Below are 16,624 nucleotides of genomic sequence, written 5' to 3' on the forward strand. Positions count from 1 at the left end.
AATGTAGGGAAAAAAACAGAATAGCAATGACAAGGAAAAACGTGGCATACACATTGCTTCATTTAAATTAATGCTATGATCCTTTAAGGGTCTTAATGTTTTCTTGAACTACATGGTATGTATTTTTGAAAGAATATATTGTTAGCAGTCCATATATCGGCAAATCTTAATGTGACACATCTTAAAAGCTCCTGCATCAATTTGTAGCATCGAGCTGTTAAAATGAAACATTAAAACATGGAAATATTTCCTCAACCTTAATATTTAAAAAAGCCTAATATCTTTTGTAAGAAAATGACTCAAGAAAAAGTCCCATAAGAAAAAACTGATTGGGCCATTTTATCAATTTTATATAAAAACCTGTTGGAAATAATTCCTGCTTGAGCTGATTGTATACATGAGATGCAGCTGAATTGTACACTCCCAGAAAAGAGGGGTCAGAATAATAGACTGTGATATAGGGAGATGTTCATTATGCCTCCCTGCACCAGAAAAGCCCCCTCTGCAAGAGGATAAAATCACCCTGAGGTAGGACTTGTGATGGTTCTACTACTTGCTTTCCTTGGGGTTCAAGCCAAGGATGAGCAGTTTAATACTTTTATGGTCTCCAGAGAAGCTCTATGGACGAAAGCTACTGAGTGGGGGAGTATCTGGCCACACCCTTTTCTCAGCCAGCCATATCCACTTTATGGGCTAGGCTGGCCTCATGTTAAGGAGAGACATCCCAACTCAGGGGCTCTTTGCTATCGTTTATCCCAGTGGGAGCCGGCCTAGTTCCAAGAGTGGCTCTAGCCCCAGGGTTTATAGTTAAGGTTCTGTCAATTTTTCCATTATAATGACACAATCACAGCAGGTGGTCCTATTTGACACATGTCAGCAGTAATTCCAGTTTGCCTGGAAACAAACAGTGTATATTAAAGAGATCACAGTTCAGCTTGAAATAAATCTTCCTTCAAAAGAAAGCATGCTTATTTTTCTATGCTGACGCTGAGTTTCCTTCGAATAACGCATCATTGTCTCTGTGATGTGAATTGCTGTCCAAAAGCCCTCAGCATAGTCTTTGGCGGGGGTATTTATTTTCATTCACAGAGTGCTGTAAGTGTGCACAGCCCTGAGACATGCTCATCTCTGAAAAAGGTGTTTTGCTGATACTAACCTGCCAGATCAAGTGGAAACTGCAACATACTCCAAGTCCATAGACAAAGAATTGCATAAACAAGAGCATGGTTATGCCTAAAAACAAACAAAAAATGAGTAACTAATGAAATGAACCCCAAACTATTTAGAACACTGTCACTTTTAAAAGGGTGTGGAGCCCAACAATACACCTAGTGGGCTCATGTGTCATTCCAGCAGAATTCTGCAGAAATTTGGGGCAGCTCCTGGTGGGAATACCTACAGTTGGTCTGCATTTTCCACCTGCTTGAGCTGTGTGATTTAGACCAAACCTCAGAGTTAATACTCAAGAGTGATCAGAGTATGGAAATAAATTCTGAGGTTCAACGAGGAGAAGATGCCCTACCGTACCCTGATTTCACACCTTTGTTGAGCTTGAACCATCTTTGTTATGTAGGGAGAGCCTTCCCTGCTGATAAATAAGTTCTGTTACAGGTACAGCTGAGTTGAATAGTGAAAAAATAATAATATATGGATATTTTCAGGGACAAAAGTGCCAAGTTGTTTCCCATTATTTGTGAGGTCACATTCTTTATGATAATTCGATAACTGAGTATTTCTGAAGACGTTTCTAAATCACTCTAATGATTATTAATCTGAAAATTCACATTGGAAGCAGATTACTCTCTCCTCTCTTATTTTAAAACCTTGTCATCACCCACTCAGGGAGCAGAAACCATATCAGGTAACCGAACATGCAACTTGGATAATGAATAGCCACAGCAAACTGTTTGCAAACAACACACAGTCTGAAAAGCATCTGCTCTACAAGATAATCAAGATTAGCTTGTGCACAAATCACTAACCAAAGGAGAGGCTCTCTTTGTAATAAATAGTTGGAGTAGCTCTAATTGTATATATTATAAACACTGTGTGTTAGTTACTCCATTTTCCTGGTTCTTTGAGTCCTTTCCTTTTGATGAATGTGACATGTTTCATTATGAATAACCTCCTATGAAGCAGATGGGAGCTACTTGTGACCTCCATGGAGGCGCAGAAGAGGATAAAAAGAAGACCTAGACAGTAGCCATCTCTTGATATCTCTGAATAATACAGTTGCAGCAACCCCACATTCACACAGATTACAAAACTTGAAATGGAACAAGAAAGTCTTCAGTATAACCTTGGATACAAATGACGTACTTCAGGAAATATTACTTACCTTACATTTTCTACTTCCAAAGTCTCGCTAGTGAATTCAAGTATGTCTGCTGCAGTTCCCACAAACATAAGTAGCAGCTGTGACAACTGATCACGAGTGATTTCACCACCAATGGGAAGAAGCCATCTCCCTATTATTAGTAGCAGCAGAAAAGTCTGGTGGAGTCCTAGTATCCATGCAGTCTCACCCACTGTGGAGAGCTGGGAGACCAAATCTCTAGCCTATTGCAAAGACCAAAACAACAAGAAAAATACTGTAACTATAGGAAAATAAGATGGTCTAGCTATAAAAACTTATCTCCACTGAATGCACCTCCAATTCAACTGATCATGCTAGTTCTTTCTTCAGGCAGAATTAAACCATTTCATGCTGCTGGTGTGAACCTTATCTCTTTCTTTTTCTCCCCTTCTCTCATTGTTCACTTAACTGTTATACTTTGCTCCACTGTAACTCCAAAAATTTTTAACTGAATTTTGTCATTCTTGGGGGAGGAAAGAAATCCCTTCAGACTCAGACCAATCCTAGAAACAACATTAAGAGCACAAGCACCATCTACACCAATGGCTTTTTATAAATGATGATTTCCATCACACCGCTTTGCAAAACTGTCCTGTGCAAGGGAGGTTCACCACATAGACCCAAATAGTGATGTCTTATCTCTGTGCCCCTATTTATTATAAAGTCTATGCACTGAGTAGAGAAAGGTATCCCACCAACTCAATTATGTGATGATCTGCTCCCTCATTTTTGGGAGTGCTCTCTGTTAATTGATTGAAGTCTTCTCTGTTGTTGATATTTCCCCATGTTTGTTCAGTTTCATCACTGAAAAACTACAATAAACAAAAACATCATACACTCAGAAAACATCATGGAGTGGAGAAGAATTCTTGAATTTTCACCCAACAACTTCATCCTAGAGACATCTCCTTTCTTCCCTTCCAACATTTAATCCCCCAGTTTCCCATTCCTGTTGCCTTAGCCGTACTTGCATTATGCTCTGGCAGCAAACTGTAATATGCCACTTGCTCATCTCCTTTGTAGAACTTGAGCCTCATTTGCATGTTGATCCCAGTCTCAACAAGCCCACAATGGATGTCACTCCTGAAGCCCAACGCCCTGTGAGGGTGTGCTGTGAATTCCAAGCCAAATAGCTCTGAGAGAGCCTGTGGTTCTACCTATTCATGTATTAAAATACTATGTAATGCCAACATTGTACTGCACTTAGTTTTACTTCTGAAGTTTGACTCTGACTTGCTGGATTAGTAAATGCAGTATGAGTGTAGGATCCAGAAACTGCAGCAGAGTTCTAGTAGTACAGTAAACATTTTTCGTTCAGAATCTATTCAACTGCCTTTTTAGTGACCTATTTTATTAGAAACAAGAGAAAAATGACAGGTATCCATTTACCGCCACAACCACTGGTAGCACCACTCCTCCCCCCGACTACCATAAGCCTGACCATTTTCTCTTTCTGCATCAGAAAATTCCAATGCAATATCATTTAGAAAGGGAAGGGGTTTCAGTACAATTGTCATTTTCCCTTAGGGCTATGAGTTCTATGGCTTTCTCTGTGATTATCGATAGTGCCATCCTATTAGTTCATTTATTTCATAATTCACATAAGTTTGCAGGGACTGGCTAGGGAGCCCATAAATTACAACCCAGTTTTGTAAAGCAGAATATTGTAGATTTTCTATATTGTGTGTGTTGTTGAATTTTCTAGTAACTGCCAGTATATTTTAGCAGAATCAAATACGGCCGATATAGGATTTATATGATCTTAGTGGGTTTGTGTGCCTACGGCTATTGGTCCAGTTCTGCTCATTTGCACCACTTTACATCTGGAGTAATGTAATTAATGTCAGTGGTGTTACTCCAGATTGATATCAGTGTAAGCAGAATTTGGCCCCATTCTCTGTAGTTTCATTGTGCAGGAGAGCATTCAAATACTGCAAAAATGACACCTTACAACCTAGTTCGATACAACATATAGCCACCTTCCATGCATGGGTGCAAAACCCAGTGTTATCTTAGAGGGATAGATGATTTCTGGTGTCTGCAGTGGGTAGAAAAAAGACTTTTTACTGAATTAGGAATTTTTTATTTACCCCCAAATCATTGGGTATGTAGAAAAATATCTGTCTATTAATGGTGAAATTCTCCCATTGTTCAGGGGGCTAACACAGCATTCCCCATTTTGAAGACTTAAGTGGTGCATGGGTCTAGTGCTGGGGTGAATTTCACTCTGCAACGGGACTCTACACCAATGGTTGATGTGGTAGGGAAACTTTTATAGAGTTTTGATTTCACTTCATAAATGCAGTATGCTGCAGCTCTCTCTAATATGCCACCAATGGTTCCACAAATATCCCGTCAGGCTCCCTCTGATTAAAAGGTAAATCAGGGTAAAGGCTGACAGCTGCATTCTAATCTGAAGACAGGCTGGCCTATGCTTTTTAGGGGGGAGGGGACTATTTTCAAGGCAACTTTCTCTTATCCAGAGGACCTGTCTGTAATTATTCTGGTTGTTTCATTTCTCCTTTCATAAGATCCCTCAGAGGAAGAAAAGATAGACCATTTTTTCTGGCAAGAGGCTATTTATTTCTATCTTTCAAGGAAACTCCTGGTGTGATTGGTGAAATGTCAGGACTAATTAAGAAAGAAAGGCATGTGCCGCTGTGTATCCTCTTAGAGCAGAAAAGCACCTATTTCCACTCTTTGAGTACATACAGCTCTGAGAGAATGTAACGAAGACAAAAAAACCATGAAGTTACTGAACTTCAGTAAACAAATCCTCATTGCATGGAGCTGCGGTGACTAAAGAAACTACTATGGTGCAGGGAGCAGATATTCAGTGACTCTTATTATTGTCCCTGGAGCAGATTGGATATGATTTTAAAAATCTGTCTTCCTAACAATCCCTAAGCATTTCATTTTACTCAAAAACAAAGCTAATTAGAAAATCAAACTCCTCAGTTATTGAAGACTTTCATCCCGTCCTATTTCTGCCAGACAGGCCTGGATGATTGTTTTCTAGCATGCTCATCGCATCAGTGTAGGAGTTAAGAGTGGGATTCACAAAGGTATGTACGGTAGGTACCTAACTCCCATTGATTTTAATGGAAGTTAGGTGCCTAAGTAAGAATCCCACCCTAACTTTTTCTGCACCAAACAGACTGTTTTCCAGGGAGTGCTAGGGAGCTATATGCTAGTATAAAGGCAACATCTTCCAACAAATATCTGTATTTGAGATTCCACTTTTCCCCTTTACTTAAAATGGAGCATAAGTGAAGCACCTCAGGTACCACTGTGCAGTAATTGTGAACAAATACTGTAAACAGAGCCCCTTCCCCAATAACCTGGAAATTTAGAAAAAAGCTCTTAGGTTAGCTGGTTGGGTTATTTTTGTGGGGGTTGTGGTGGGGGAGGTTTTTTTTTCACAGGGAGAGATGGAAAAGAACCATGGAGGTTTTGTATCTTATGGGAAGGAAGGTAGACAGGTATTACTGTGGACATGAAAACAATGAGACATGAACATAATGTGGTTAAATGAGGAGGCTGCAATTTTATTTAAAGCTATTGTCTAATTGGGTTAATGACCCCAAAATACCCGGGAGGGTTGTTTCAGTACACATCTCAATAAGCACCATTGGCCTGAGTGGGACTATAAACCTGAGGGTGAGTGTGAAGGCCATGACCTCTCTACACTCTCAAGCTTACCAAGGAACGCTGACTAAAAACCAGAGTCACAACACACTTCCTTCTTCCCACTCGGGGTAGGAGCCATAAACTATGCAAGACATAGAGGCAAACCCCACTATGCATGACTGTGCTCAGGGCCAATGCCCAGGCAACCCACTGGGTGACAGGGAGCTCAAATTAGACTATTTTTAAATTTATCTATGGCACTAGAACTGCCAAAGTTGCACCAAGTGTAATGTAACCCCCCAGCCTAGACCTCTTGGGTGCCAGGTGGAGGGTGAAAAACCCACCCAGCACTTTGCCAGTTTTGCCATGTGGGAAAAATCCTTGCCAGACTCCAAAACTGATAATCATCCCCCAGCATCACCAGAGATCCACCACGTAGATTAAGGGCAGGGCTGAAACAGGGAGCCCACAATGGCTGCCCCATCTGGACAGAAAGCTGTATCAATCCCTTCACCCTGCATCGTCACCAAATGGGAGCCAATCACAGAGTCATAGCACCACCCTGAATTGTAGTGGAATACGGAACTATAATACACTGTTCAGCCGCTTGGTGGCACAGTGTGTAACATATCTTCTTTAAGCTAACCTCAGCCATACCTGGCAGAACATTAAAGGACCTCATACTGAATGCATCTGGTGTGTAGCTCTGAGAAGGAAGCTCAGTCCATATCTGGTACAGGAGCCTGGGCTGCTAGTAGCAGCCCACCAACCTGCTATGTACATGACACGCAGCGCAGTAGGTGGGACAGGCCCAGAACCCAGGCTCAGACGCAGAAGGAGTAAGGAAGTGACAGGAGGATAAGAAGCAGTAGCAGCCCCAACACAGTGAAGGAAAGTGGGGAGGAAAAGGAGAGGGAACATGTGGCTCCTCCTGGCACCATCAAAGCTGCAGCCTGGTGAGCAAGGTGAGGACTGTCATATTGGCGTAGGGGTGAGGAAACAGAGAACATACATGCAAAAGCAACTTACTCTGTCAGTATCTGTCTCAGTTCCTCTTTCTGTTTCTAAAGCTATTTGTCTTTTAATGTGAGCTTTTCTCCCTCAGTGCTAGGCTTCTCCTTCTGAAGAATTCTGCCCTGACTTGCGCTCCTTAGGGTGGGGACTATATCTTATTCTGGACTAGATGTGAGCAAATAGTGGACAACTATATTTGTTAACATGTTCATTTAATCTGAGTCCTGATTTGATCCAATTACATTCACGTCTTGTTCTGGTTCAGTTCTCTGTGAATATTTATGAAACTGGTGTTTGTTCACATGAAAGTTTGGGGAAGAGCTGTTCATTTTACAAAGTACATATGAGTGTAAATGGGAGCATTGGCGCCAGAGCTATTCGCCCAGCCCATCTATCCACTATATACATGCAATTATTTAGTGGGAATATGACAAGAGAAAATTGAATGTAAAGCCTGGCAGGCAATGAATAAATCTGGCTTACATCTTTCTTTCTCTGTCAGGAAGGAATTCAACTATTTTTAAATATTGGGTCTATATATGTAGCTACACGTAATTCTCTTTATTGTGCAAAAAAGGAAGACATTTTAAAAATCCTCAAACTTCCTGGGCTACCTTATTTCCTACTTTTTTTTCTTCCTAAAATGAGATTCAACATCCCTATGATTTCTTCACATGTTGTTCCTACAGTTGAACCTCAGAGTTACGAACACCTCGAGAATGGAGGTTGTTCGTAACTCTGAACAAAACATTATGGTTGTTCTTTCAAAAGTTTACAAGTGAACATTGAATTAATGCAGCTTTGAAAGTTTACTATGCTGAAGAAAAATGCTGCTTTCCCTTTATTATTTTAGTAGTTTACATTTAACACAGTAGTGTACTATATTTGCTGATGCTTCTTTTTTTGGTCTCTGCTGCTGCCCGATTATGTATTTCCAGTTCCAAATGAGATGTGTGGTTGACTGGTCAGTTCGTAACTCTGGTGTCTGTAACTCTGAGGTTCTACTGTATTTATAAACATTAAGTGATCCAATCAAGGAACAGAAACCATATCATGATCAGTTATATTCTAGATTCTAATACTTCAAAGAGCAATTGCTACAGCTTGTGAAAACCCTGTAGACTAATTCAGAAAATTCCATTTGGGATTGCGAGCAGTCTGCAAATGGAATTAAGGGCCAACTAATAAACTTTTCACAAAGAGTCATATGACCAACTCTATTCTGGACCCACTGCTACAAGGGGCAAAGCACCCTCAATTGCCATTGACTTCTGTGGGAGTTGAGAGTTTTGAAAACTCCATGGGAGTGCTCAGTACCTTGCAGGATTGTGCCTTCTGAAGTAACAGGTACACCTATGGTGCTGTACTGCAAAGAATGAAATTGATGCTGGAGACCTTCATAGTCTGCTGCTATGGAAATGCATGATATGCTGCCAATTCTGCACTATGACTTTCCTGCAAAATTAAATGTGAAGAGAAGCTGGCCCATGACTAGGGCCCTACCAAATTCATAGTACATTTTGGTCAATTTCACGGTCATAGGATTTTGAAAATCGTAAATTTCATGATTTCCGATATTTAAATCTGAAATTTCACGATGTTGTAACTGTAGGCGTCCTGACCCAAAAGAGGTGGTGGGGGTCACAAGGTTATTGTAGGGGGCGGTCGTGGTATTGCCACCATTACTTCTGTGCTGCCTTCAACGCTGGGTGCCTGGCTAGCAGCCGCCACTCTCCGGCCGCCCAGCGCTGAAGGCAATGCACTAGTGCAGAAGTAAGGATGGCAATACCAAGACCGCCCTATGATAATCATGCAACTCCCCCTACCCTGCAACCCCTTTTGGATCGGGATCCCAATTTGAGAAATGCTGGTCTCCCCTGCCCCTATGAAATCGTATAGTACAGGGTAAATCTACACAAAAGACCAGATTTCATGGTCCATGATGCATTTTTCATGGCCGTGAATTTGATAGGGCCCTACCCATGACATAAGGAGAGGACACTTGTTTAAATATAGTCTTTTGTCTCTCACAAAAATGTCAGGGCAAGTGACGAAAAACAAACATTTAATTTATTAGTAGGATGATATATTAAGTTGGATCTGGCATGAAAATCATACTTAAAATATACAGAGTAAAGCTGAGCAAATAATGGTTTTCTTAGTTTGGTGGCCAAACTGAAAAATCCAAAATAAAAAATTCATTTCATGTTAACTCAAAATGGAACTTTTAATTTTTTTTTCTTGCCACAACAAAAACCCCAATTACGTTTTTCTTTTGTTTAGATTTTGGATGTTTTTTTCCCCCTTCTTAAAGATAAATCTAGCTAAACTTCTATTGAAATATCACTTCAAAATGAAAAGTGAAAACGTTTCATACCATACAGGCTAAAACAAAATGTTTTGACAATCTCTTCATTTTTTTCAGCTGAAACTATTTTCCATATTCTACCCAAATGTGCAAATAGTTTGTCAACCCCAGGCTGTGTTTTTCAATAAACAAACTATTCATCCACAAAACTTTGCCCAGATGTAGTACAAAGCACCAGTTCTGTCCGTGGGATGGATTTTGGTTTCTTCTTAAATTGTTTAGGGTTGCTTAAAATAAATATTTGGTTGGCACAACTTGTAATTTCTTTTGTACTCAATGGAAATTTACCTTTAACTGGGCTGTTACTTGAGTACATGTGAGCTCTCTGTGAGCCTGATTCAAAGCATTTAAGCATGTGCATAAAGTTAAGCATATACTTAAGTCATTCTCTATTCAGCAGCGCACTTAAACACATTCTAATGTGGCTTGCTCAATTGGGACCTTAAGCTTTAGGAAGAAAACAGGAATGTCTCAAATCTGTGTTTTTACAGATTATAATATTTGTCATTTTTCTACCTTGCTATTTAATTCACTGATTTTACTGACAGTAATTTTTTTTTACTTAACACAGTTCAATCTGACTTTATACCATAACCCTCTATTAAAAAAAGTGCATCCCAACATGCTTTAAATCAGAGGTTCTCAAACTGCAATCCACGAGCTCCATTCAGGTGGTCCGCAGATAGTTCCCTCTAAGGTGCGTGACTGGGCGGCTGCACACAAAAGAATGAAGGGCCACCCACCTAATTAGTGGACCCTGGAGAAGATGCACATGTGCGGTGAGGTGGTGGCCTTGGGGGGACTAGAGGACTAGAGGGTAGGTGGGAGGGGGTAGTGGGGTGAGAAGAGGTAGTGGGGGGAATTTGGGATGTGCAGGGCTGCGGCGCAGAAAAAGAGGCGACTTTCCCCTCAGTTCCAGGACTGCAGCTGCCGGTGAGAGACCCTCCTCCTTCCCAGCCCCAGCTCTGTGGCTGCCACGGCGGGGGAGAGAGGGCACATCCATCCCATTAGAAAGGTTAAGACTACTGATATTAAATATGAGTTGTGGGCTTTTATTTATAGAACAAAAGTTAATTATTATTAAGGTTTTTTTATATAGCACTTTTGTCCAAAGCTCTTTACAATAATTAGCTAACGGTACAAACAACATTTGGAAAGATCATTCCGAGATCATCAGCAATTTTCAAGTGGTCTGTGGAAAAAAAAAGTTTGAGAACCACTGCTTTAAATAATACAAGGCACTGTCAATATTTCACATTTCTGATATATATGTTATTACTTGTGCCCACTGCTGTGATATTTATGGAAGCAAAACTTCCATGCTCTTCAGTGGTAGGGGAGTACATATGAAATTATGCCCTAAATAATTACTATTTTTGGGGGGGGGGGTGAGAGGGCTAATGTTTACTTTTAGGAATTCAATCTGAGAGCAAAATCTTTAATAGTATTTATTGCCTCAGTTACCGCAAAACCTTTTTATTGTGTATTCAATAAATGTGCTGTAGTTGTTGCACAATTGCCTGGTCTTGATCCTGTTATTAAGAAAAGGCACAAGATATTTTATTATAAAGAGTAGCACTTGTGACTGGGTGCTACATTTTCGCTTAATTATTAACGGGACTGATGTCCTTCCCTGAGGTCTTGGTTTGAATCCATTAGGTCATATGTACTTTCAGAATCTTCTATCCCTCTCCAGGAATAAGCTAAACTATTTACTTGATACAGTACCACTTTAATTCAGAGGAGCAGTATATCAATAAAATACAAAGTATGCCATGTTGTAACATCATTCTGGGAAATAATCTACTGCCTTTCACTATAAAATTAGCCTGTTTCTTAGCCCAGAGTTAACGATTACAAATGTTCTCAATATCCAGTTTACCTGTTCACAAATGTTTAGGAAGATGTGCCAAACATGAAGACAATAAATTCTTGCTCCTGTGTTTAGAAAGAGCCTCAGGCAATCTCACTGCAAATGCAATTTTGAATATTTGATAATGCTCCTCTGTGATCTAACAATGTTTCAAAGGAGAAAATGAGGCTCTGTGTTTGATTAATCAAATGTATGCATTTTCTTTCTATTGCTTTCTGTTAACAATCCTCTCAGGCTCTTCAGGAAGTTCTAATGCAACTCTTGGGGCTAAATCCTGATCCATGCTAAACCCCTTTGTGCCACTCTGCCAGTGCTAAGAGGACTTAAAGATGTCCTAATTGGGGAGATGACAATCATCCAGCACTGAGGAATCATTAGCTGATTAAGAGCTGGCGTATTTAGTCCTGTTCTATGCTCTGTTGGTCCCCCACCACCTGCATATGGGGTGCACCAAGGATAGGACAGAACCTTAATGCTGCTCTGAACTATATTGACTCGGGCTGGAGCTGGCATAGAATTGGCTTGGTGATTGGGAAGCTGCAGCTGACTCATTTGCAGCTTCCCATACCCACTCACAACTACCCTTAGCTTTTCCTTGGTGCAGCTGAGGAGTCCACTCTTGAAATGTAAAGTTGTCATAATCCTCATGAATAACAAGAGGACTTAGCCTTAACAGAACACCTTTAATCCAGGGATCTCAAAATGTTTCCCCAAAAGGAGTAAGTATACTTTTTTTTAAAGAGAAAATAAGGCATAGATAAAAGTGGCTTTCCAAAAGTCACAGAGGGAATCAACAGCAGAGCTAGGACTAGAATCCAGCTTTCCTGCAGGCAGGCCCTGTCCCTGTCTGCTTCATCACATGTGTAGTAGCTCTGGAGACTGGCTCCATTATTTAATCAGAGAGCATAGAAGTCAGTTCATCTCTGGTCAGAGGGCCAGCAGGAGGCCTGTGCATCACTTAACTCTACTTAAACCCTCAAAATAGGGATAAAGTGGGACACAGGGGATGAATTTCATCCATCAGGAGTACAGGGTTGGCAGTGACTGTGTCTGTGTAATCTTCCTAACAATAGTAGGCAAATATGCCTTGACCTTGACTTAGGTGGGACCATGGTACTTGTCTGCTAAGAACTGGACCGGAACCAGTATTGTATTTTACCTAAGCCACCAAGCAGCTATCTGATGGTAATGCCATTGCCAGCCTAAGTTGGGTTCAGACCAGTAACCTAGAAGTGCAAGGCTGTATATCATTTATCTTGAGACTTCCAGTTCCACCCACATCAGCAGAATACCAAAGAGTTTGGTCTCAAATTTAATGAAGTGCTGCCAATCCAACATTATCAAAAGATGTTACTATAGTTGGAGCTGTAGTGGTAGTGTCACCAGGGCCGACTCCAGCTTTTTTGCCACCCCAAGTGGTGAAGCGGGGGGACGGGGGGGGGGGGGGGGGAGAAGATAAAGCCAATCAGCAGCAATTCGGCGGCAGCTCAACTGTGCCGCTTTATTCTTCAGTAGCAATTCGGCGACGGGTCCTCCGCTCCCTCTCCTCCTCTTCAGCAGCACTTTGGCGGCAGCTCAAAGAGGAAGAGAGGGACTGAGGGACCTGCTGCCGAATTGCCGCCAAAGACCCAGACGTGCCACCCCTTTCCATTGGCCGCCCCAAGCACCTGCTTCCTTCACTGGTGCCTGGAGCCGGCCTTGAATGTCACCAGAGAATGGAATGAAGAATAGGAATAAGACCTGGCAGACTATGAATAATGGAATCAGTTTCCAGATATTTCCTTCAAATACCACAAGAAATACCTGAGTTTCACGATGAGTTTCTAGTAGCCATAATGATGGTACTGTGCTAATCAGATATAAAAATATTGCTGGAGAAAACCTGTGAAGAAAAAGAAAAGATGGCTTAGTTTACAACACTGTATGAGCACCACATATATCCTACCATTTTCTGAGTGGAACTTTCAGAATGTTACTTTTCAGTGTGAACTGTATTTAATAAGTGTTTGTGAGTTCTGCCATATGGAATATAAAGGAGAGGGGTAACTGCAACTAACACTTTAACAGCTGCCATTCTCACTGAATTCCTAATGCAATCAATACATGTATATCTTAACACGGGTTTACTAGTCAACTTATCAAAGATTAGGTTTGTTTAAAAACCTTTTTCAAAAACAAAACGAAGGTTTCTCTTTTAATTCATGTATTTTGCCCACTCGATTCTGTGTGGAAGTGGGTATATAAAAATCTCTTGCTGAAGGCCCTCTTTCTGATCTAACATTGGTGTAAATCAGGAGTCACTCAACTGAGTTACACAGGTGTAAAAGGAGTTTGAAATCAGAGTCCATGTGTAAGTACAAGGGTAGAAATATCCTGAACCAAAACAAATGTTTCCTCCCCAAAGAATCCTTCAACATGGACTAAAACTGTTTATAAAGATACTGGCCAGATATGCATGTCACTTACACTGGAAGTTCTGTAACCTTGTTTGTTGTGGATCTCTCTGTTTTCTCTTTCACTTTGTGTCACCTCTGGTTGCTTTGATGATCTTCATAGTGTCACTGTCTGACATCTGTGGCATTCAGCTTCTTGAGCTGGCCACGTTTTCCAAGAACGCTCAGGAATTTTATCATATTGTCTATGCACATTTCCCCCTTTTTTGGTTCTTGTGTTTGTTGCTCAGGTTTCCCAATAAAATGCAAGTCAACACTTTCTTCATCTTCATTTTTTGGATCAGGAGTTAGGTCCGATGTTGTTAGTATTCCATCTAATATCTCGTTTTGAATGAGCCTGATCCAGAGCCTCTTGACATAATGGGAGTCTTTTCATTGACTTCAGTGGGCACTGGTTCAAACCCTAAGAATCTAATCCTACTCCCATTAAAATCAATGACAAAACTCCCCTTGACTTCATGGGTGCAGGAGCAAGCCTGAGGAAACTTACTTGGTTGTCATTACTCCTGATCACTAAATCCTGAAATCACATGAAACTCCTTGAAACAGCCTTAACTATCTTTTCGCCATGATGATGTGACAGCAAAATTAAAGATGTTCACAGGTATAATAGGAAATATTAGCCCCTCTACTATACTTTTGTTAAGTTATTTCCCTAAAGCAGCCTTTTTTCGCTCAATATTATATGTTTGCTGTTGAAGAAAAAAATCCAGAATATATAAAGTTGTTGTTTTAGTTAAATAAAACCATTTAAAAGTCTGTCTGGTGATGTTCTCCTCCTAATACAGCCTGGCACGAAAATCCTCCAAATATTAATGATTAACCTGTTGAATTGGAGATAGTTCACCTCCCAGTGACTTCATAATTATTTGCTTCAATTACCTTTGGTAAATGCAATAACCAAACAATCATTCATTTTCTGATATAGCTGTAAAACTAATCTGAAAAGTTTTCAAAATAAATCACTTTAAAAATGTATAGTGTGTACCTTCTAAAATGAAACCTACATCTATCTCTGAGTTGTGAAGAATATGTATTAAGGTTATAACAACCAACAAGAATGCACTTTTATGTAGAAATCCATGATTAAATTGAGTCTTCCTGACTAGTGATTTAAATCATGATTTAAATCAATTTGATTTAAATCAAATCCACCCTGATGTCATTGATTCCATTTTTTTTAAAGTTAGATCATTTCAGAAGAGAACAAAATAAGGCCTGGTCTACACTTAAAAAAAATTAGATAAACATAGCTACATCCCTCAGGGCTGTGAAAAATGTTGTGCCCCAAGCACTGTCATTAGGTTGACCTAATCCCTGGTATAGATGCAGCTAGAAGACTGATGGAAGTGTAGTCATATCTTGAGTGTGAAGTAGTTCTAATTTCCACCCTAGAGACATGAAGCAGGTGTAAAATGGAAAGCAACTAGTATATTTGACAATCTTATCTAGAGACAACTTTCCTGTAAGACAAGGTGGGTGAGGTGATATCTTTTATTGGCCCAATTTCTGTTGGTGAGAGAAACAAGCTTTCGAGCCACATAGAGCTCTTCTTCAGATCTGGGAAAGGTGCTCCCAGTGACACAGCTAAATGCAAGGTGGAGCAGAGTGTTTAGCATAGGCAGTTAGCAGATATTTTAAGGGACCATTCAAGGTAGAGTGGTCCATTAACACCTCTGCAGTCATAGGACAAAAAGAGAGTGATAGTGACATAGGCACCGACTCTGTGGGTGCTCCAGGGCTGGAGCACCCATGGAAAAAAATTAGCGGGTGCTAGCACCTATCCGCAGCCAAGCTTCCCCTCTCCTGCAGTGCCTGCTGGCGGCCCCACTGATTAACTCTTCCCCATCCCTCCCAGCACCTCCTGCCCACCACAATCAGTTGTTTCACAGCGTGCAGGAGGCACTGGGAGGGAGAGGGTGGGGACAGGGTGCGCTCATGGGAGGGGGTGGGAAGGGGCAGGGGTGGGGTCTTGGGGGAAGGGGTGGAATGGGGGCAGGGCCGGGGTGGGAGGAGGTGAGGTGGGGGTAGGAGCTAAACAATCTGCTCCACCTTGCATTTAGCTGTGACTTTCAGAGTACCTTTCCCAGACCTGAAGAAGAGCTCTATGTGGCTCGAAAGCTTGTCTTTCTCGTCAACAGAAGTTGGTTCAATAAAAGATGTTACCTCACCCACCTCATCTCTCTACTATCCTGGAACCAGCGTGGCTACAGCTACACTGCATATCTTTCTTGTAGGATTTTAGCACAGGAAATTTTTCTCCAGTTGGCAGGTTAATGCCGCTGATCTAATGATGCTGTCTCTAGCCAGCTGAGCTCAGGGGTTTTAGCCTTGCCTTTCTTTTTAGAAGGAGCAACCTAGAGGAAACATTCCTTGGCCAGCTTCTTCGTATTATTTAATCTCCATGTGTGCTGTTAAAATTGCCTGTGCTAATGCAACAAGCAATTTGATGGCTATTCTGCAGAAACAATCTCAGATATGCTGCAAACCAGTGTTTAATTTGTGCCAGGGCTTGCCAGGCATCTTAGGCTTGGCAATTCATAGCCCTGGTACCTCTGGGCTTGCTGTGTCAGTTAGGAAAGTAAAAAAAAATTGCTTGAGCCCTGGCACCTCTTTCATTACAAATTAAGCACTGATGCAAACTGCTCAGTCACACAGACCTCTGCCCAAATGTGCAGTGATCATATATGTATATACATAAACTTAAATCCTGATATCTAGATTTTATTTTTATACTTTTGACTACAGGTAAACCCAGTTATCTAAACGGATTGATCTGAAATTCATTTCTATCCCTCAAATCCAAATATAATTTATCTAAAATTCTAAGTATCCAAAGATGTTCTGGATGTCCCCTGACTTACTTGAATAACTGGAGTTTACCTATATATGAACAGTCAGCCTCGAATGCCTCCTAAACAATGATTAAG

The 16,624-nt window shown here is 40.9% G+C and overlaps 1 protein-coding gene across 2 annotated transcripts in view; it reads right to left on the minus strand.

Moving 5' to 3' along the window:
* Nucleotides 1-16,624, minus strand: part of TMEM26 (transmembrane protein 26) — a 30,020-nt gene that overhangs the window by 5,526 nt on the left and 7,870 nt on the right. The window contains exons 2-5 of one of the 2 annotated variants that reach the window (XM_065551879.1): nucleotides 13,045-13,123; nucleotides 3,052-3,168; nucleotides 2,339-2,559; nucleotides 1,157-1,233 (exon numbers count right to left, since the gene is read on the minus strand). In XM_065551879.1, the coding sequence (XP_065407951.1) occupies nucleotides 1,157-1,233; nucleotides 2,339-2,559; nucleotides 3,052-3,168; nucleotides 13,045-13,123 (494 nt within the window). The remainder of the gene's footprint in view (nucleotides 1-1,156; nucleotides 1,234-2,338; nucleotides 2,560-3,051; nucleotides 3,169-13,044; nucleotides 13,124-16,624) is intronic. The other variant, XM_065551881.1, reaches the window with a different exon arrangement.

This window comes from Chrysemys picta, chromosome 7, assembly GCF_011386835.1.
Source record: "Chrysemys picta bellii isolate R12L10 chromosome 7, ASM1138683v2, whole genome shotgun sequence".
In the NCBI taxonomy this organism is placed as follows: domain Eukaryota; kingdom Metazoa; phylum Chordata; order Testudines; family Emydidae; genus Chrysemys; species Chrysemys picta.